The 21,331-nt window shown below is 40.4% G+C and overlaps 1 protein-coding gene across 11 annotated transcripts in view; it reads right to left on the bottom strand.

The window, feature by feature from the left end:
- The window catches only part of ELMO1 (engulfment and cell motility 1), a 555,188-nt gene that overhangs the window by 354,703 nt on the left and 179,154 nt on the right, over nt 1–21,331 (bottom strand). For all 11 annotated transcript variants that reach the window (XM_021079239.2, XM_085005795.1, XM_021079236.2 and 8 more), the window contains one exon: nt 10,473–10,508. In XM_021079239.2, the coding sequence (XP_020934898.1) occupies nt 10,473–10,508 (36 nt within the window). The remainder of the gene's footprint in view (nt 1–10,472; nt 10,509–21,331) is intronic.

The raw sequence follows: 21,331 nt of genomic DNA, 5'->3' as shown, positions 1-21,331 counted from the left end.
TCATTCAGTGCACTTAGTAAATGACAGCTTAAAGAGGCTTCTCAGTAAACAAAACTTGGGAAGAAGGTGTTGTGCTTCTTTTGTTATCCCTGGGTTTCCAATAGGGAAGGCTAGAAATAATCCTACTAATAGTATTTGCACTTTGCAAAGGATTCATGTAGTCTATATATACCTCTGTGTGTGTGTGTGTGTTTGGGTAAGTCCATACGCAGTTACATACACACGCTAACACAAAGATACAAATATGTATCTAAATAAGCATATGTATTTCTTTCTTTTTTCCTATTACCTGCACCTGAGCCATATAGAGGTTCCTGGGCTGGGGTGGAATTTGAGCTGCAGCTGTGGCCTACACCACAGCCAGGGCAACACAGAATCAAGCTGCATTTGCGAACTATGCTACAGCTTGCAGCAATGCCAGATCCTTGCCCCCCTGAGCGAGGCCAGGGATCAAACCTGGGTTCTTAACCTGCTGAGCCACAACGGGAATGCCAGCATATTCGTTTCTATGTCACACTGGCCAGCACTTTATCTTTAGTTAATAGGCATTATAGAATATCCTAGAATATTGTAGATAATAACGTTGGCTGGCCATACACTTGCTGTGATGCAGAGGCTATAGCAAGGGTCTCATGAGTGGGTTAGAAGTCCAAACAGAGATGAGGCAAGCTCAGGTAGAAGCACTGCCTTCTAAAATAACTCCACCCACGATCCTCATCAGACAATACCCTGGTTTCTAGTGCTTTCAAAGCGACAGTGAGACTTTTGCAGAAATTCACCTCCATTGTAAATTATCATCATAATAAATATTAACTTAAAACTCTCAAGACAAGTACTCTCTCTTCAAGTACACTGAACTACATCCATCAGATTCTCCACACCATAGGCAACCACACTGATTCATGGGCATGATTTTTTTTTTTTTTTTTTTTTTTTTTGTCTTTTTGCCATTTCTTGGGCCGCTCCTGCGGCATATGGAGGTTCCCAGGCCAGGGGTCGAATCGGAGCTGCAGCCACCAGCCTACACCAGGGCCACAGCAACGCGGGATCCGAGCCGTGTCTGCAACCTACACCACAGCTCACAGCAACACCGGATCCTTAACCCACTGAGCAAGGCCAGGGACCGAACCCGCAACCTCATGGTTCCTAGTCGGATTTGTTAACCACTGAGCCATGACGGGAACTCCTTGATTTTTTTCAATAACATTACTTGTTCAGATTTTTAATCTGTCGACATATATACCACAGTTGCTTCACTACAAAGTCTCATAATGTGTTTAGGTTGAATCTTCCTGTGCATTTCCAATTAGTAGAATAGAAAGCAAGCTCATCTTCCTTTTAAAACAGCGTTGCAATTGCTCTTCTTCCTAGTGTTCTCAGCCCAGCCTCAATAAGGGACCTTAGAAATTCTCTATCATCTCAGAAGCTGTGAGGCTGAAAAGAAAGCTACAAAAGAGGAAGCGGCTCTCAGGAAAGGACTGTGATCCAAAAGCTACCAGAGATCAGAGGGAATGAGATGCACTAGATGGAAATGGCTAAGTAGGTGGCTTTGGAGTCAGACAGAAGTTCCCCTTCAGTTCCAAGTGGGCAAGTCATCCTCTGCCTCAATTTCCTGACTTACTACAAATAAGGGCAGCACTATGACAGCGGTGGTGTGGATACCTAATTCAGATGATTGCCGCGAAATGAAAGGACTACTGTACCTACAGCCTGCCCAACAGTGCAGAGCACGTGGAAAGCAGCATGTGAATGTTAGTTATTACCATGACGCCAAGTGATGTTTTTATTTATTATTTATTTATTTGTTTGTTTTTGCCTTTTGTCTTTTTAGGGTCTCACTTGAGGCATATGGAAGTTCTCAGGCTAGGGGTCTAATCGAAGCTGTAGCTGCCGGCCTACACCACAGCCACAGCAACGCGGGATCTGAACCACATCTGCGACCTACACCACAGCTCATGGCGACTCCAGACCCTTAACCCACTGAGCAAGGCCAGGGATCAAACCTGCAACCTCATGGTTACTAGTCGGATTCATTTCCGCTAAGCCACGACAGGAAGTTCCTAAGGTGATATTTTTAAAAGGTACACAAAGCTCATGATTTTCCAGTGTTTGTTTTCATTGTGTGAAGAATTCTCTGCCCTTGGAGCCAGGAAAAAAAACAAAAAAATTGCAGGGAAAGCCAAACCATTCAAGCCAGATCGAAAAACAGCAAACACTTTGAAAAAGACTTTTCTGAGTCACAGATGAGCAAGCCCAATCTCACGGGTGCCCCCTAGGTGGCATCAGAGGATTGTGGCCCCCCAAAGAAACCGCACACCAGAAAACTCAAACTTACTCGAAGAAGACAACAAAAAAAATAGAAAGACAGGTGGAAAACTAATTAAAAAGACTAGAAAGAAAGGTTCTATAAAAATCCCGGAATGACTCTTTCTACAGTGAGTCACAGGAAAATCAAACATCACATTGCAAAAAAAGGAAAGTTGCCTCAGGAAAGTAAGGGAGCAAGAGTTCCCGTTGTGGCTCAGAGGGTTAAGAACCCAACTTGTCTCCATGAGGATGCAGGTTTGCTGTGGCATAGGCCTCGATCCAACACCTAGCCTGGGAATTTCCATATGCTACAGGGCTGGTCATCAAAAAAAAAGAAAGAAGAGAGTCTGGAAATAAAAGCCATTAGTAAAATGTATTAATACATTACGCGGGCATTAGTATTACTGTGAAAGCATTATTACATAATGTATAGAATTATTAGCAAACAATATTAGCTAATTTATTATTTTATTGTATTATTAGTGGTAAACAATATTAGCAAATATTTTTACTTAAAAAAAGGAAAAACAACCACCAATTGATAACTAATGGTTGCCATTTGTTTATACCTGGCAAGCTGAAAGCCCTCAACAGCTAAAAGAGTCTCACCTAGGTGACACTGGAGGCTGCATCCATGGCCTCCATGCAGAGCAAAAACACTGCCTCAGTGTTGTCACTAAGAGAAGAAGCAATGGGACAGGCAGGGAGAAAGGAACACACACACTGCTGGAATCGAATTCTTCGTTACAATCCCTGTAGCTGGGTCTAGACATATGTCTTCATTAACTGCTTTAAAAGCAAAAGATAAATTATATTTATGCTCTCTAAATATCTACGGGCAAAATGATGCCATTCCTCACTCAAGGGACACATAATCCAAGTGGCCTTCATCACATCTGGGGATTGTCCCTCCTGCTCAAATGCTCCAGAACTGCCTACAGACACCTACAGGCTGCAAGGACCCAAGAAAAAGATGGAGAAAAAGAGAAAGAGCGTCTTTTGGTTTCCAAATCTCTGAGCTGCTCTGGGGGCCAGGGTTTCAGTTTCCGTGGCTGTGAAGGAAGGGGAGCCCCATTTCTGAGACCAGAGCTAGGGCTTCCTGGGCTTGGCAGTCATCTGTTACTGTGAACAACTGGTGACAAGGGAGAGAAGCTTGTTCACATCACACACCAGGATGCCCAGAGGAAGGATCCCTCTCTTGTCCATCTAATAATATTTTACATAAATGTTACAAAATTTGTACTTGTAATTTATATAAATATCATCTACTTGCATTTTATCTATTTAAATATATAAGTATATACTCTATGGATATAATGTTATTAGGCATATACATATTATACATAATCATGCATATCATATAACATCGATATTAATGTTATTAGATATGTTTGTGTGTTAGATATATATTATAAAACATATGACACACATATTTACCATCCTATGTATATATATAGTATATACGTGACACATAGAGTTCATTATAACTGGTTGTTGGATGGCATATTAGGTCTCCAAACGGAAGAATTTTTTCAAAATTCAGCTTCAAAGCCTCAGCTGCAAGGAAAGGACGGCCATGCTAAAATTTTATTACCTTCCAAATCAAAGGATGCAATCACCTCATTTCAAATGAGGTAGCTATAAAAGCGCTTATCAAACCCTCACACAGATGTTTATTTTCACTGCTGGAGAAGCGACTCAGGCTCCAAAGAGGGAAGGCAGGAGCCAAGGGCCTGTCTCTGAAATCAGAGCGGGGTGCCCAAGATCAAGGCTCAAAGGATTGCAAATATTAAAAAAGCAACCACATGGCACATGCGGGGCACATTTTCATTTGTTTGGTTTATTTGTTTTTTATAAAGTGCTAAGCTAAAGATTTTGCAGTACCGACTGCCACAAATGAAGCCGACTGCAAACTTGACATGCTGGTTGAGAGCCGTGTCACAGCCAACACACCATGTGTGCTGGAATGATTCAAATAAATGTTTCTCATCAATTCAGTAGAGACCATCTTCATTCCAACAAAATCCAGCCAATCTCAAAGCATTTAAATTTATGCTGCTAATTTTATAAAAGTATATGCTTCCAAATGTTTCCACTGGGTGCCATGCCCAAGAGAGAAGTAGAGAAAGATGAAAATGAAGGCTACTTTCCACGCTATTAATAAACCATACGGAGTATATCCCTAATTGCCAACGTTAATGAATAAAGTTCTGCCCCTCCCTTTGAATTTTTCCAAGTCTTTTATTTTGTTTGTGGTAAAACTTAAATACATTGAAACACATGGATTTCTAAATTGCCCTTTAGACATTCCTTAGGCTTCAGGATCACAACATGACTTATGTTAGCATACATTCTTTTGGCTCCTTTGTTGAAAATTAATCTGTGGATTAATTCTGGATTCTTTATCCTATTCCATGGATCCATCTATCCTCTTATGCCAATATCATACTGTCTTAGTAACTAACTTTATAGAAGGCTTGAAGCCAGTTAATGAAATCTTCCAACTTTGTTGATTTTTAGGGTTTTTCAAGACTCTATTGGCTATTCTGGGTCTTGAGCATTTCCTTTAAGTTTTAGGATTGGCGTGTAATTTCTTTTTAAAAGACTGTGTAGCACTGAGCCTAATTTGGGGAAGAACTGCTATAACAATATTGTGTTTCCCAATCCACGAAATGGTATATTCTCCACTTAATTTCTTCTTTAATTTCTTTCAGCAATATATTTATTTTTCAGGGAATAGACACTGATGTCTCTTAAATTTATGCCAAAAATTTTATGATTTTTGACACTTTGTGAATGGAAATTATAAAATTCCATATTCTAGCTGTTTGCCATTAACATATACAAATAAAACCCTTTTATACACTAATGCTATATATATCCTGAAACCTTGCTAGATTCACTTATAACAGCATTTCTTTGTAGATTCCTTAGGCTTTTCTACATAGACAATCATGTCTTCTACGAATAGATTTGGTTTTACTTCTTCCTTTCTGGTCATTACATCTTTTATTTCTTTCTTGATATATTATTATGGCTAAAAACTGTACTACAATGTCGAGTACAAGTGTAAAAAGTGAGATTATTTGCCTTAATCCCAATCTTTAGTGGGAAAGATGGGGATTCAGTCTTCCAGCTTTAAGTACAACACTTCCTATTGCAGATGGCCTTTATCAAGTTGAAGAAGTTCCCTCTATTCCTAGACTGCTGAGAAATTTTTATGAATGGGTATTGAGTGCTCTGAAATCTTTTTCAGTATCAATTATCTCTTTTCTGTATCTATTAAGATGATTTTTCTCTTTAAGTTTTCTCCTTTATTTTGCTAAATGCTAAATCACGGTGATTTTTTTTCTTGACTCTTAGGTATTATGAAAGCATGTCTTTTAATTTCCTAACATCTGCAGTTTTTCAGCAACTTTCCCATCGAATTTCATTATGGTTAAAAAAATATAATCTGTATAATTTCAATTATTTGACAACAGACTTGCTATGGCCTACCATTTGATCTATCTTTGTGAAATTCCATGTGCACTTGCAAAGAATATGTATTCTGCTATTGCTGGGTGTGAGTCTCTCTATATAAATGACAAACCAAGATCTATTATAGTGTAAATCAGATCTTCATATTAATTTTGCCTAGTTTTCCTATGATTAGAAGAGAGTGTTAAAATCTCTGACTATAATTATGGATTTGTCTATATTTCTCTTTCGTTTTCAGTTTTTGCTTTATGCTCTTTAAAGCTTTATATTAGATACATACACATTTAACTTTGTCTTCCAAATGAGCCAACCATTTTTAATTGTGAAAAATTCCTCTTGATCTCTGATAATATATTCGCTTGATCCTTGTTCTATCTGATATTAATAAAACCACTGTTTTATTATTATTTGCATTTACATGGCATATGTTTTCCACTTTCAAACTACATGCAACTTTGTATTTATAGCATATCTCTTATAAACAGCATATAGTTGAGCCCTTCTTTTTCAAATTTGATCAGAAACCTTTTAGCTAGAGTGATTAATCCATTGACATTAAGGGTAATTATTAATGTTATTAAGTTTGAGTCAATTTCTTTATCATGTCTTTTCTATTTGTCTCAACTGTTTTTTTTCTCTGTTTTTCTTTCCTTACCTTTTTTGAATAATCAAATTACTTTTTAGTAGTCCATTTTAATTCTTTCATTGGATTTTGAGCTACGCCTTTTTGCCTTAACTCTTTTATTTTATTTATTTATTTATTTATTTTTGTCTTTTTGCTATTTCTTGGGCCACTCCTGCGGCATATGGAGGTTCCCAGGCTAGGGATCGAATCAGAGCTGCAGCCACCGGCCTACGCCACAGCCACAGCAACACAGGATCCAAGCCACGTCTGCAACCTACACCACAGCTGACAGCAATGCCGGATCCTTAACCCACTGAGCAAGGGCAGGGACTGAACCCGCAACCTCATGGTTCCTAGTCGGATTCGTTAACCACTGAGCCACGACGGGAACTCCCTGCATTAACTCTTTTAGTGGTGACTTAATGGACTGCAGTATGTACCATTCACATATTAACATCTACTTAAGTAGAAGACTGTACCACAGGAAGCTTGCTGTAATCCAGTTTCTTTTATCCACCATCTTTTGTGTTCTTATCATCATATATATCTACATACGTTATAAACCCTCCAAAGTCATGTTATGATTTTAGCTTTATATATTATATGTCTTTTAAAGAAGTTTGAGGAATTTTAAAGAAGAACAGATAACCATATATTTTTTTTTTGGTAGTTACCACACATTTAGAATTTCTCATGTTCTTCATTCATTCCTGTAGATTCCAATTTTTATCTAATATCACTGCCCTTTGGACTGAAGAACCACCTTCATATTTCCAGCAGTGTATATTTGGTAACGATGAATCATCTTGGTTTTCCTTTCTCTAAAACTGTTTGTATTTCACCTTCACTTTCAAAATAGTGTTGGAAAAGAATTCTTGGTTGACAAGTTCTTTTTTTCTTTCAACACTTTTAAGATGTTGCATTCTAGCTCCCACTGTTTCTAATGAGAAGTCAGTTCTTACTCTTATTTTTGTTTTCTTAATGTCACAAGCTATTTTTCTCTAACTGCTTTCAATGTATCATTTTTATCCCTCAATTTCAGAATTTTGACTGTGATGTTTCTAGGTATAGTTTTCTTTCTGTTTTTCCCACTTGCAGTTCAATGAGCTTCTTAGATCTATATATTTATATTTTTCAACACATTTTGAAATTTTACGTCATTATTTCCTAATTTTTTTTTTACCCCATTATGTCTTTCCTCTCATTCTGATACCCTAATTAAACACATTTTAAATCAACTGTTACTATCTCACAGGACAATTATTCACTATTCATTTTATCTAGGCTTCAGATTGGGTAATTTATACTGTATCTACTGCCATCTTCAACTCCTATGGTGGATTTTTCATTTTATTTTATTTTTAACTTTTATTTTATTTTGTGGTCTTTTTTATCTTTTCTAGGGCCACACTGGCCCCATATGGAGGTTCCCAGGCTAGGAGTCAAATCAGTGCTGCAGCCACCAGCCTACACCAGAGCCACAGCAACGCAGGATCCGAGCCACGTCTGTAACCTACACCACAGCTCACAGCAATGCTGGATTCTTAATCCACTGAGCAAGGCCAGGAATCAAATCCGAAACCTCATGGTTCCCAGTTGGATTTGTTAACCACTGAGCCATGACGGGTACTCCCGGATTTTTCATTTTAAATATGATTCTTTCAGTTTTATAATTCCCAGTTGGTTATTTTTCACCATTTTCATTTCTCTGCTGAGACTCTGCATTTGTGAATTCAATATGCTAATACTTTTGTTTAGTATTTTAAGATATTTATAAACATTGCTTTAAAATCTTTATCTGCTAATTCCAACATCTAGGTCATCTCAAGAGCAGGTTCGGACCTAAAACTTTATCTTTTTTCTTAAGTATGGGTCATCTGTTCCTATTCTTTATATACCAAGTAATTTTTTATTGTGCTCTGAATATTGGGAATGAAACATTATCAAGGCTGAAAATTCAGTTTTATTCTTTTGAAGAGTATTTGTTTTTGTTCTAGAAAGAGGTTAATCTGGCTAGAGTCCAACTCCAAACTCCACAGTGAGTGGCAGTTTAAATCTCTTCTCAGTTCTTTCCATTTCCAGTTGCAGATTTTACCAGGTCCCTTTGGGCTTTACATACACACATGCACATTCACATTTTGGTGATCAGTGATAGATATGAGCAGAATTTATACATAAATATGTGGTATCATGCCCTCTGAGCTTCCTTTCTTTCATAGATTCCCCTTAATTATCTAGCTGTTCTGCCATCCCCAAACTATACAAAGACTGAGGGGGGGGTTGTCACCCCTTGCTACCTGCATGAATAGGGATCCTTGGGCAAAATGCTGCAAACACACAAATCTCATCTGGGGCCTATTTGTTCTCGCAAAGACTGACTTGACTTCTCCTTCCTGTCTACTTTCAGTGGCTATCCAGTTCCTTCAAATAGTTGTTTGTAGATATTTTTGTTTGCACTATTTTGTTCATATTTTATCCCTATTATTTATATTACTTGGTCTGATTAAGCTACTCTTGCCATTAGCAGAACCAGGGCCCTAAGCATCGATGTGTCTATAATTGATAAACAGAAATCATGATCCACAACTAGTCACACTCCAAAACCCCTATGTGCCAAAAGATTAAAACCACTGGCAGATAAATTTTAAGAAACTACTTTGGGGAGTTCCCATCGTGGCGCAGTGGTTAACGAATCCGACTAGGAACCATGAGGTTGCGGGTTCAGTCCCTGCCCTTGCTCAGTGGGTTAACGATCCGGCGTTGCCGTGAGCTGTGGTATAGGTTGCAGACGCGGCTCGGATTCCACGCTGCTGTGGCTCTGGTGTAGGCCGGCAGCTACAGCTCCGATTAGACCCCCTAGCCTGGGAACCTCCATATGCCGCAGGAGTGGCCCAAGAAAATGGCAAAAAGACAAAAAAAAAAAAAAAGAAACTACTTTGGCTTCAGAGCCCAAAATTCTTATGCGTTAGCAAATTGTAGAGAAAAAAATCAGTTTGAATCCCAGGTCCTTGTGTTAACTTCTGCATCAAGGAAATAACGCTAATTTTTACTAATCTTGTGTGGTGGCTATAAGTGTGAATTTGAAGTAACAAGCATAAACATCGAGACAGTGCCCAGAACAGAGTAAATCCTCAAAAAAAAAAAAAAAAAAAAAAATGGCTTCTACTGCCATTACCATTAAGTGCATCCACTACAGTAAAAATATACATCCAAAGTAGATTTAAGCAGCTCTACCCTAAAACTCGATATCTACTAGAATTTAATAGCTGAAGAGGTCCTACAGCTAATACTTTTTCTGGTGGGATGGAGAGGGGAAGATGAGTGATTTAAGAGCAGTATTGTACACTGAAGGTGATCAGGATTTTCTCTGAAGCCTTAAATATAAGGTGCACATTTTCAGATGCTGTTCGGTCTTCCTCCTCAAACTGAAATTGTATGCCAAATAATTTGGCAAAATGGAAATTCATTCATCCTATTATAGAGAGCTTGTTAGACCCTATGTGGACTCACCTTGTTTAGAGGACAGTATAGGCACTGAAGAGGGAATCCGCTAAGAAAGAAGTTTTGAGATCTCCAGACGCAATTGCCATGCAATGCACTTAATATATCGGTGACTGAACACTTTCTCAGACTCCAACTAAATAATTTTCATTCCATACTTCAATCCTGAATATTTTTTAAATGCAGATCTTTTTCTTACTGAGCCATTGAAGAAAATCAAAGACTTCTGACTTTGAACATCAAATAGGCCACAAAAAAGAAAGTTTTTTGTTTAAAGTATTATATAAAATTATGCCTAGCCTTGCTCTAGGAGAAGGGTAGCAATCCTGATGTGATCATTTTGTGGTTACAAACATATTCTTTCTACCACAAAGCAATGAAAAGGGAAATAAATTTTTAAAGAACCTGTTTATAAGAACATCAAAAAGAAAGTAAAAAAATTTTACTTACTCAAAATATCTAGGCACAGAGTTACACAATCAGTCAGAGGACAGGGTTTAATTATGCAGAGAAGAAGGAAGTGTTATATCATCTGTATCGACTGATCAGAAATTCTTACCAAGGCTTCATGATTTTCTGCAGTTTCTGGTATCGTCTGCAAAATTGAAAAACAGTCATGTGAGGCGCAGGTTTGAAAGCAATGATTTTTACATAAACTGCATATCAGAAAGCCCAGGATAAAATGTCAGGCAGACTTAAATGTCATTAAGGGAACTTCATTTCAAAACATTTCTCCAAGTAATAAAATGGTGTTTTTTAATGATAAGAAACAATCAAAAGACAGGGATTAAACTACTGTAACCAATCTACTCCATTTGCAGTAAAAGCAATAAGAACACACTCCATTTGGATCCAAAGGGTTATATATTCAGTGAAAGGAAATCCCTAGAAATAAGGAAGGACATATTTTCAACGAAACAGTAGAGCCCAAAAGTACTAGTCCAGCTGTTTCTAAGTATATGCTCAGCAAGGAAGAAAGAGTTGATTATCTTTTGTTGGTAAAATGCCCACTAATTTTACTGTCTCTTTGCTTAAGACACACACACAAAATGCCTCTTCTGAAGGAAGACACGAGACATTGAAATAGTCTTGGACGACACACAGAGAACTCTGGGGTGGTAGCCTGCAAAAAAGGGCACAATAAACAATCCTCATCTGCAAGAAAGGACAATCAATCACGCTTCTTAAAAAAACTGAAGATTAGGTCAAGAAGATCAGAAAAGGTCAGAGTCAAGCCAATGCCAATTCCCATTCTTCCAGTCTGGCATTAGGTCTTCCTTCTCTATGGGGAATACCACGCCCCACCCTCCACCGTCCCACCCTTCTCCCTGCCCCCCCCCACTTCCACTGGGTTAGGCAATCTAAGTTCTACCCCAAATTCATCTGCTTCTAGGCCCCTCTGGGAAGTCCCCCTGACCTCCAATTTCACTTCCTTGACCAGATTGAGGGTTCGGCCCCCGTGTGCACGTGCTGGGAATACATCTGCTGTAAGGCAGGACATCTCACCATCCTTCCAGCTTCCTGAGGGCAGAACCTTGCTCTGTAATTCACTACCATAAAGTATATAATGTAGATGCAGAGTAGAGTACTCAATTTGGAAGAAGTTTCGCATTTTTTAACCGCATGGAATGTAACCACTTCAGAAACCTAACTGACCGTAAGAAGATCAGACCGAGTATTTGATAAAACTAGGGGTTTAAAAATGTGTATAAAGAAATCTTCATCTTCCTCTTCTCCTCCCCCTCCTTTACCTGCCCTTCTTTAAAATGTGTGTGTGTGGGGGGGGGGGGGTACTGAAAAAAAATGTCCAATCTAAAAGTTGAGAGTTATGTTTTATTCGGAGGACTTTTTGAGGACTTAAGCCCAGAAGACAGCCTCTCAGACAGCTCTGAGGGACTGCTCTGAAGAGGAGCCAGGAGAGACAGTTTTGGCAGCAAAGACCAGGTAGTCAGAACATCAAAAGATTACTGTGAATTAAAGAAAAACTAGGCATCCTAAAGTTAATGAATCTAGTGCTTTTCTGTGTATGAGAAGCAGCAAGAGTCTGGACTCACTGAAATCCTCCCTCTGAGATGCACCTTAACTATCTAGGGCCGGTATCCTGCTTTTCTCCATCCAGAATGCCCTCACAGTGGGGGCAGCTGCAGAGGCTGATGGCTTGATGGCCACAACATCCTTTGTACACTGACATGGCAGGGGACATTTTTCTTCCAGATATATATTAGCTTCCATTCTTCCTCCTTCAAAACCCATTGCTTAGCATGAAAGAAGTAGATGGCCATGGGGAGGCAAGCCTGAGCAGAGTCGGGGCCTTGTTGTAAGAGCCAAACACTAACCTCTACCAAAAGGAACTGGGGCTCCTTGGGGAGATGCTCCTGCCAGGGTTGGGGCAAGGAAAATCCAGATAAGCCTGGAACATTTCATTGAGCCCCCAAAGTAAAGAAATGCTCAAAGAATAATGGGAGACAAGGCAGGGCACAGAAGAAAGCTTGCAGAAGCTTCCAAAGCCATATCCAAGTTAAAGTGAGCATCAAAATAAATAATAATAGTAATAGATTACAGCTCACTGCATAAAACAGGAACAAATGGGTCTCTATCACTTTGAAGAGTAGTGTGCTGACACTGTGGAAGAACCCAATCTCTGGGAGAAAACATGCAAGCCTGATCTGAACCATTTTCCCCTGGTGTAACTAATGCCAAAATATTCTTTCTTAATTTTTTACAAAGGGGGGAATAGCATCATAGGAAGACACCTGGAAGGGACTACCTTAACAAGCGGTCAAAGTGAATACCGGTAATAAGACAAAGAGCCACCAAAGATATATAATAGGGGTCTAAAAAGAGAAAACATTGGATGAATCTGTAAAAAAAAAGAATGTGTGTTTTAATGGGAAATTCTGCAGTGTCTACATCTTACTCTTCTGGGTTATCAGATTCCAGCCCTGTTGTCTTTAAGGTGTAGGGAAGTGAGGAATATGCATATTTTGTCCTGGTCTAGCAGCAATTTAATGGACTTCCTCCCTGCAGGTGAGAAACCAGTTTTATCTCCACTTGCAATTCATTTCAACATTCCTTTGCGCCCTACAAATTTGTGACCTTTTGATGCTTCCTTTGAACTGATGAAAACATCTGCTTGGTTCCCTGATATCACAGGAGTACAATAATACATTCTTTTAACACACGTTCAGCTTTACATCTGCATGAGTGCCATGCTTTTATCTTTCCTGGATAATTACCTTTAATTAATTACCTTTTCATCAACCCCCACTGAAAGATATTCTAAAAATGGCTGACCTATAATCTCAAACAGTCCCAAAGCCACAAGAGAAAAGGAAAAAGTAAGGAATCGTTCCCGGTTGAGATTAGATGATGGGACAACTGGGTGCAAGGGGCTCTCTTGAGTTAGATCTTTGCAAAGGACATCACCAGGACAACTGGTGAAACTTGATCTTGCAATGTTTCCATTAAGTTTGGAACTGTTAAAATAATTAAACAAAGACGCCTTTAGCCCTAGGTGGCTTTAATACTCTGGTGGCCTAGATAAGCAATCCAAAGCCCTAAACCTGCACATGCCTCCAGGTTAGGAAATGGAAACCTAAGGCAGAGCAATCGCAAACAGCCAGCTACACTTTAAACCACAACCAGTCAAACAATTCCCTTGCTTTGCTTCCGCCTCTTCTCAGTACGAGTCTTCCCCCAACCCCCACCAGTTCTGGTGGGTAGAGTATTCCTCCTAACCGTGTCCAGTCTGGCACGGACCGATTCTGCTTTTTACTCAAATACACTCTAAAAACTTCAACATGCCTCAGTTAACCTCTTAACAGAACTGCATCAAAATGAATACTTGTAGGGGTGTGTGCCTGTATATGTAACACATAAAGCAATCACTGCACTTTTTCAAAATAGTTTTCTGGCATGGGGCCTGAGCATTCTTAGGTGCTTATATGTGTTCCACCCCCTGCAGCAGACCCTGACCTTACAACGCTCTCCCTGACCAGGGTTCAGAGAGAAATTCAGTGCTGAAACACAGTGATTCTCATGCTTCTTCTTAACTCACGTTGGCTTCAGAGTCAGCCTAAGCAGAAGAATTTTTCTTGCATTGTCTGTTTTCCTAACTGAGGTTCTCCCGTCTCTCTCTCTCAGTATAGATCCATTTTAAAAGAAACATGATCAGAAGAACAAATGATTCTCAATAGACTGATATTTCCCAGTGACCAGAAGCCTCTCACCTCAGCCCGAGCTGTGGCATCCTTTCCCTAGCAGAAGCTAATCTCTTCTTTAAACAGGCTGCAGGACCCCTTCTCATTTCCATGACCAGAGTGATGGACAAAGAGGCAGAGACAAAGCCAAGAGAGGTGGGGAGGCGGAGTTCCAGCAGAAGGAATTTTCTGCCACACAACCCTCCACAAAGCCAAGAAGGTGGGCCCCTTTGGCGTTTGTGATGCAAATTTCTGGCAGGGCCCCAGAGGAGCCTCTCCAGTTGGAAATCCCTAAGCTCTGCGGAGTGCAGCTCCAGGAAAGCAGGGAGAGGGAGCCGGGAAGATGGGCAGCCTTCTCAGCTGGGGGCCCACAGACCACACAGAGCAGCTTCTTTTTGGCCCCATCTGGGGAGCTGCCTGTTGCTCCCAGTGGCCTCCGTCTGAAGTGAAGCGCAGGACATGCATGGTGTGACCTGTGCTTGGCGGCTGGTAGTCAGTTGCTCATCAATCTGGCCTGGACCTTCCAGAAGCCAGAAGCCAAGGCTCGTAAGAGACACTGAATTCTCAGAGGCAAGAGCTTGCTTAGAGTTGATAATCCCTATTTGTGGAGGTTCACGCAGTTACTTTCAAAAAAGAAATTCCTCTTTTGTGCGAAGACAAAATTTCAAAAAAGGTCACCCATTGTCCCAAACTGTCCTATGCCTGTTTGCATTTTCCCCACCCACTTCTCCCTATGTGCCTAACTCAGCGTCAGGAATATTCAGCACTCAACTAATACACACTTTGCTAAATGAATACAATCTATAAACCCATTCTCAAATGTGGGTGTCAGGCAACATCAAAGCCAAGACATTATTTCAGAGTCCTTAATTCAAGTCATAACTCAATTTTAACATTTCCTGAAAAACAGCCACAGCTCCGATTCCAGCCAAGAGCAAGCGATGTGAATAGTCAACATTTAACATGAAACTGTTCCTATGCAAACAATGATAATTCTTATAAACACAAACACACGTGGCTACTCAGATGCACAACATCTTCACCTGTGCCACCTGCATGACAGAATGAGGAGGGGATTAATAATTTATACAACCCACGTGGTTTGTTTTTAAGACACTAACAGGCTTTGCATATCTCTAAAATAACTATGGGACTCTTTCCACTGTTCCTAATGCAGCCAAATTTTGGAGAAATGACTTCACCCAAGCAAATAAAAAGTACTTGTAAATTCCCCAGATTAGTGAAAACTCCTCAAATACTTTTCTTAGGAAAGCTAGAAACCCTAAGGGGACACCAGCCCAGTCCTGACCAGGGTGTTAGAAACGGACATGAACGGTAAACATATAAATTAGGACACAGGGTTGTTCTTATTTTAAAACAGCTTTAAAACGTTTATATCCTCTGACACTGGAATTTCATTCCGACAGAATTAATATTCCCAAAGATTCTGCGGAAAGAAAGGCTGATGAGAAAATGTTCATCATCGGGAGAAAACCCGAAAACAATGTAAACAGCTAACAACAGAGGAATGATGAACTATGCTCTGGGTATCCATCAAACTAGCATAGGACACTGTGTATCAATTACATCTCAACAGAGCTTTAAAAATGAACTAATAGGCAGGTAACACAGATGAAGAGGGAAATAATATTCAATGACAAGGAAATATTTTACAGAAAGCAAGTTACAGACAGCAGAGCTATTATAACTCTACTTTTGTAAAATCTGTGCATGAGTGTGTGTATCTGAGTGAATATTCAAAAACAAGGTACACCGAGATGTTAAAGATATTTGTCTCTGGAAAGGCAGATTACAGACAATTTTAACTTTCCTCCTTCTTTATTTACATTTTTTTAAATAATAAATATGATTTTTTTTTTGTTAAGGAGAGAAAGCTAATTCAAAACTTAAAAAAAAAAAACTGAGTTTTTGGTAAATACATGAATTTAACTTTTTTTTTTCTCTTTTCTGCCCAGGGTGGTGCTGCAGCTTACTCATAGTCCAACAGCATAATTTTCCTGTCATGCTGCCAAGTGGGAAACTGTAAGGATCCTGCCCTTTCATTCTTGGAAATGCTCCTGCTGTTCTTCTGACTGTTTAACAGTGCGAGGGCACAGGGTAAACTGTGTGCAGAGCAGCACAGACAAAGAACAAACGGTTTTATTAAAACCCGAAGAAAGGCAGTGTTATTCACTACAATGGATTTAGAGCTGCAGGTACAATTTTTTTCTTTTCAAATAAAACATTTCTGAGAACTCTTTTATGACCCATCTTTAAAAAAAAAAAAAAAAAAAGAGTTTTCATGGTGGCTTAGCAGTAACAAACCTGACTGGTATCCATGAGGATGCAGGTTTGATCCCTGGCCTCGCTCAGTGGGTTAAGGATCCAGCATTGCCTCCAGCTGTGGCACAGGTCACAGATGTGGGTGGGATCTGGCACGGCTATGGCTGTGGCGTGGGCCGGCAGCTGCAGCTCCAATGTGACCCGTAGGCTGGGAACTTCCATCTGCTGCAGGTGTGGCCCTAAAAAGACAGCATTTGTAAAAAGCACTGACTATGCCGTCTATTCCTTAATGGACACGGTTTCCTAGCTCAGGTCGGGGAATCACATTTCCCCACCGATTTATTTGCTTCCACATCTATGTTTCAAGCTGAAACTAGGAATAGAATTTCAAAATTCCGCAAGAATGGAAAACTTAAATTCAAGGTTTCGACACTGTGTTCTGCTAAATTGACAGTCCCCCTTGCTCCTTTGCTGCTAATATTTTCCCCCGTGGTCCCTCCTGGTACCAGCTGGAGAGAGATCTTCCAAAGCCCAGCCGTGGGTAATGACAAGCAGGCCAAGCAATCTCTGAATCTTATTATAGCTTGAAGTAAGGAGAAAAATTCCAGCTACATTTCTTCAGTGTTTCCTAAAAATTTCCACAGGTCCTGCTTATGAAACCTCTGCCTTCCTCAGCTGGAGGTCTGCCCAGGAGTCTTAAGTAAATGCCTTCCAAATTGCAGGATCTATTTAATTTGTGCCGTTTCTATTCCAAAGCTTTCCTGTTAATTAATTAAAGTCCTGTTAGAAGTTTAATGGAGAAGCTAGGTTTCCTTATAAGAAAAGTGTTTTTCTCTTTTCCTTTTAATCTGTGCAAAAGATCTGAAAATAGCAGTGCATCAAAAGAGCAGCTTCTTCTCATGAGTTGCAGGACCCAGTAGAAGAAAGGCGGGAGGGTAGAGAACTCCAATGCCGCTTTCCACCATCTTTGAAAGTAGCATGACTTTGAACTTGTGTCAAATGGTGATGAAGCCACACCCCAAAGGTGATTCAGATATGCCGTCCCTTCCCAGGTACAGAAGGTAATGAGAAAGTATAAGAGACAATGCCAACCAGAACTCTCCCAAGATCCGGTCCTGAGTTCTGATCCTCTGTCTGAAATCTGGCTGCATGTAACAAGTTGAGATGGCTTACAGACATAAATAATTAAAATATGAATGCGTGTGGTACACCTTAAAAAGAGAATTCAGTTACTGTGGTTCACACAAAGTCAATTCAGTATTGACATGTGAAACATAGGGCTATAATTCGGACCTGCTGTCCCTAATCCTCAGTCTTTGGGCCACCCTGCAGGTCAAGATGAATTCTGGAGTAAGGCCACAGCACAGATAAAAAGTAATAATATACAATCATTGAGGCAGAGTGTACATAGTATCAGTTTTTACCCTTTTTCTTTTCAAGAAAAAGTGATACTGTCCCTTTGATGGGTGTTAATGGGCTGAATTGTGTCCCCTAAACTCGTATGTTGAATCCCTGACCCCCAGTCCCTCAGAAAGGGATAGTATTGGAGAAAGAACCTTTAAAAAGGTGATTACGTTAACATGAGGCCATCAGGGTGGGTCATTGTCCAATCTGACTGGTGTCCATGTAAGAGGAGGGCATTTGGACAAGAAAGAGACACCAGGGATGACTGTGCACAGAGGAAAGACCCCGCGAGGACACAGGGAAAGGCGGCCATCAGCAAATCAAGGAGAGAGACAGAGAAGAAAACCAAGCTTGCCGACACCTTGATCTTGGACCTCCGGCCGCAGAACTACAGGAATACAAATTTCTATTCTTTAAGCCACTTGGTCTGTGGTAGTTTGCTATGTAAAGTACTAGCAAACAAATATAGTGAGAAACTAGAAAATTAATGCTCCTAGCATGCCTTTTTCCTCTCTGTCAAATATATAACTGCCAACCTGCACAGGTACTGGAGCTCAGCCCCAGCCCTCTATTCTGAGTGCATGTCCCATGGACCCTGGCTCTCAGAGTATTTACCTTTTTAATTGCATTTATATGACTGCAATTCTGATAAATTTGGGAGTATTCACACCACATCATTCTGAATACCCTAAGCTTAAGTCTCTGGATACTTAAGTACTTGTGGCAGAACCTAATATAAGCAAGTTCCATCATAACTGGCTCTAGTGCATCGTTTTTGATACATCAATGGCTAGGACTTAGATTAATCCATAAACATGGGAACATGTTTCCATTTTTGTTTAACATGTTGTAAATGCGACAGAAACAAAAAGCCCCAGGGTTCACTGTCCCTCCACAAGCAATGGTGGGCGTGAAACAGGACCTCCCATGAGTGGCAGTCCCATGAAGCTGCCCAGTTACCAGTCAAGGGGCTCAAAATCACAACTCGTACTCCACTGCTTGCTCGTAACAAGAAGTGAGGGATCAGGCACACTGCACACTAGATTCAGCCTGGAGCTTCAGACAAAGACTGAATTTTCTTTCTCCTTTCCCTCGGGCACGCCTCTTGGATCCCTCAATGTATTCAATTTCCCTCGAGCTGTTTCAAGATCCAACTCCAATTTATAGTAACTACTTTGGATTCTGCTAACACCCAGAATCTCAGCTCTCCTGCCCTACTCCAAGCTGATGTTTGCCAAAAATGTACTAAGAGTTTTAGCCATCATTAAAAAAAATAACGGATACCCGTCTACAATTGCCCCCTTCCAGATCACCTAGTCTTGCTGGCCAGTCCTCTTGGATTTGCCTTTTCCCCTCTTCATTCCTAGATATTTTCTATACTTGTCTGTAAAGTAAGACCCCCCCCAACTCCAAACTCTGGAGAACGTTCTTATATAGGAGATATTCCTGCTGTTATAAAACATGTTCTCTTTGAATAAGAAAAAAAAGAATCTTTTATTAGTGCCAATTGCAGATGCTAAATAATGCCAAGTGTAGGAGGAGACAGGAAGGAAGGAAGGAAAGGAGTGGGCCGAGACCCATCTCTACCATACACAGTCATCAGGTCATTCTTCTTCTTTTTTTTTTTTCACTTTTATAAAATCATGCGTTTTAACAATTAAAAAAAGAAAGTTTGAGTCGACCTCACTATTCTTTAGCATGTGTTTCAGAGATAAAATGCATTTTAAGATGATGTCATTAGGTACATTTATTTCATAATATGATGGCCTTATACTGTCTCCTTACTTTGAATGAGTCCAGGCATAAGACTACAACCTATGATTCTACTATATTCTCTAGCTGGGTGTCAACCTAGCATCATGGTGGTGTGGATTCTGAGTGGGTAAGATGGTTGGGTTTTAGTTAAGCCCAGAAAATGAAATTCCCGTAAGTGATTATTACAAAGGTGTGGCAGTGGGATGGAGGCAGGGGGCTCAGTAGCCCAGATTTTTCATAGTGATTATCAGGTCGTTCTTTAAATCACTATGTACTGAAGAGAGGTTTAACGGAGCCAGGTTGAAACCCCAATTCTCAATGCTATTTATTCTTCCCTAGTAAACACCTATCCCAACGCTGCACATCATTTATATGGTGGAATACAGACAGTGTAGTTAGTGGGCTCTGCATTCTCACGTGCTGACTTGCACGCTCTAATGGTCTCTGCCAGCAGCACCTGTCTATAGGAAATGAGCCGGTCCTGTAGACCCCACCGGGCTACTCTGGTCAAGCGAGTTATCTGTCCATTCATAAAAGCTAGACCCACATGGCTCCTTAGACGCCACAGTCACATCAGAGAATCAAACCCTTCCCTGAGGTGAGGGCACCAATCAGAAATGCCCATCACGGAGTTCCCACCCTGGCACAGTGGAAACGAATCCGACTAGGAACCATGAAGTTGCTGGTTCGATCCCTGGCCTTGCTCAGTGGGTTAAGGATCCGGTGTTGCCTTGAGCTGTGGGGTACGTTGCAGACACGCCTCGGATCTGGCATTGCTATGGCTCTGGTGTAGGCTGGCAGCAACAGCTCTGATTAGATCCCTAGCCTGGAAACCTCCATATGCCACGGGTGCGGCTCTAAAAGTACAAAACAAACAAACAAAACCCGCCCATCCCTTCCTCGCTTGTGACAGAACTCCAATCCCTGTCAGGTTCATGAGATACAACTGGTCCGACCTCTAGACTCCCAGCCTTCAGAAGGAGTTGTAGCTCAACTGAATTGTGCCTCCATAAATTTTTGGTTGGTTAGGCTCACATCTTTTCAAATTTTTTTTTTTCCTTTTTAGGGCCACACCTAAGTTCCCAGGCTAGGGGTGGAATTGGAGCTGCAGCTGCCAGCCTACGCCACAGCCACAGTGACACCAGATCAGAGTCACGTCTACAACCTATACTGCAGCTTGCGGCAACACCAGATCCTTAACCCACTGAGTGAGGCCAGGGATCAAAACACACATCCTCACGGATAGTATGTCAAGTTCTTAACCTGCTGAGCCACAACGGGAACTCTGATCTTTTCAAATTTTCCCAACTTCTACTTTTTTGCATATGTAGATACCGAATGAATATTTTCTGTATTTAACGGTAAATAATTAAGGACACATATTTCATCAGTCAATGTTAATTTTTTTAAATTACTTCAGGGATGTTATTTTGACCTGGTTTAAGACTTTGAAACATAAGGAGGTGTTCTTATACTTTTTTAAATGGAATCAGGGAATAAAAATGTTCTTGGAGATAAGCAAGGGATATGAGGGATTTCTATTTTGTAAGAATTGTAATTTTAGTGTTGGAAAGGCCCTTAGAGATAATGACCTAATATTTTTCCTTATAAATATGAAATGTCAGATATTGTCCTAGATCTTGGCTAGTCGGTGGGTGGAGAATGTGGTGATACTTAAATTACAAACCACACCCCACACACTATCTTAAAAGCCAATTTTTTTCCCCGGCGCCTAGTCATTTCTGGTAATTAAAACTAGAAATTGCTAGTATAAGGA

This window comes from Sus scrofa, chromosome 18 (assembly GCF_054392235.1).
Source record: "Sus scrofa isolate SSC_HxYL_T2T_F1_AM1 chromosome 18, Sscrofa_HxYL_maternal_Yorkshire_Landrace_v2.0, whole genome shotgun sequence".
Taxonomy (NCBI): Eukaryota; Metazoa; Chordata; class Mammalia; order Artiodactyla; family Suidae; genus Sus; species Sus scrofa.
Note: the sequence above shows the minus strand (reverse complement) of the source record. Positions and strands in the feature narration are given on the sequence as shown.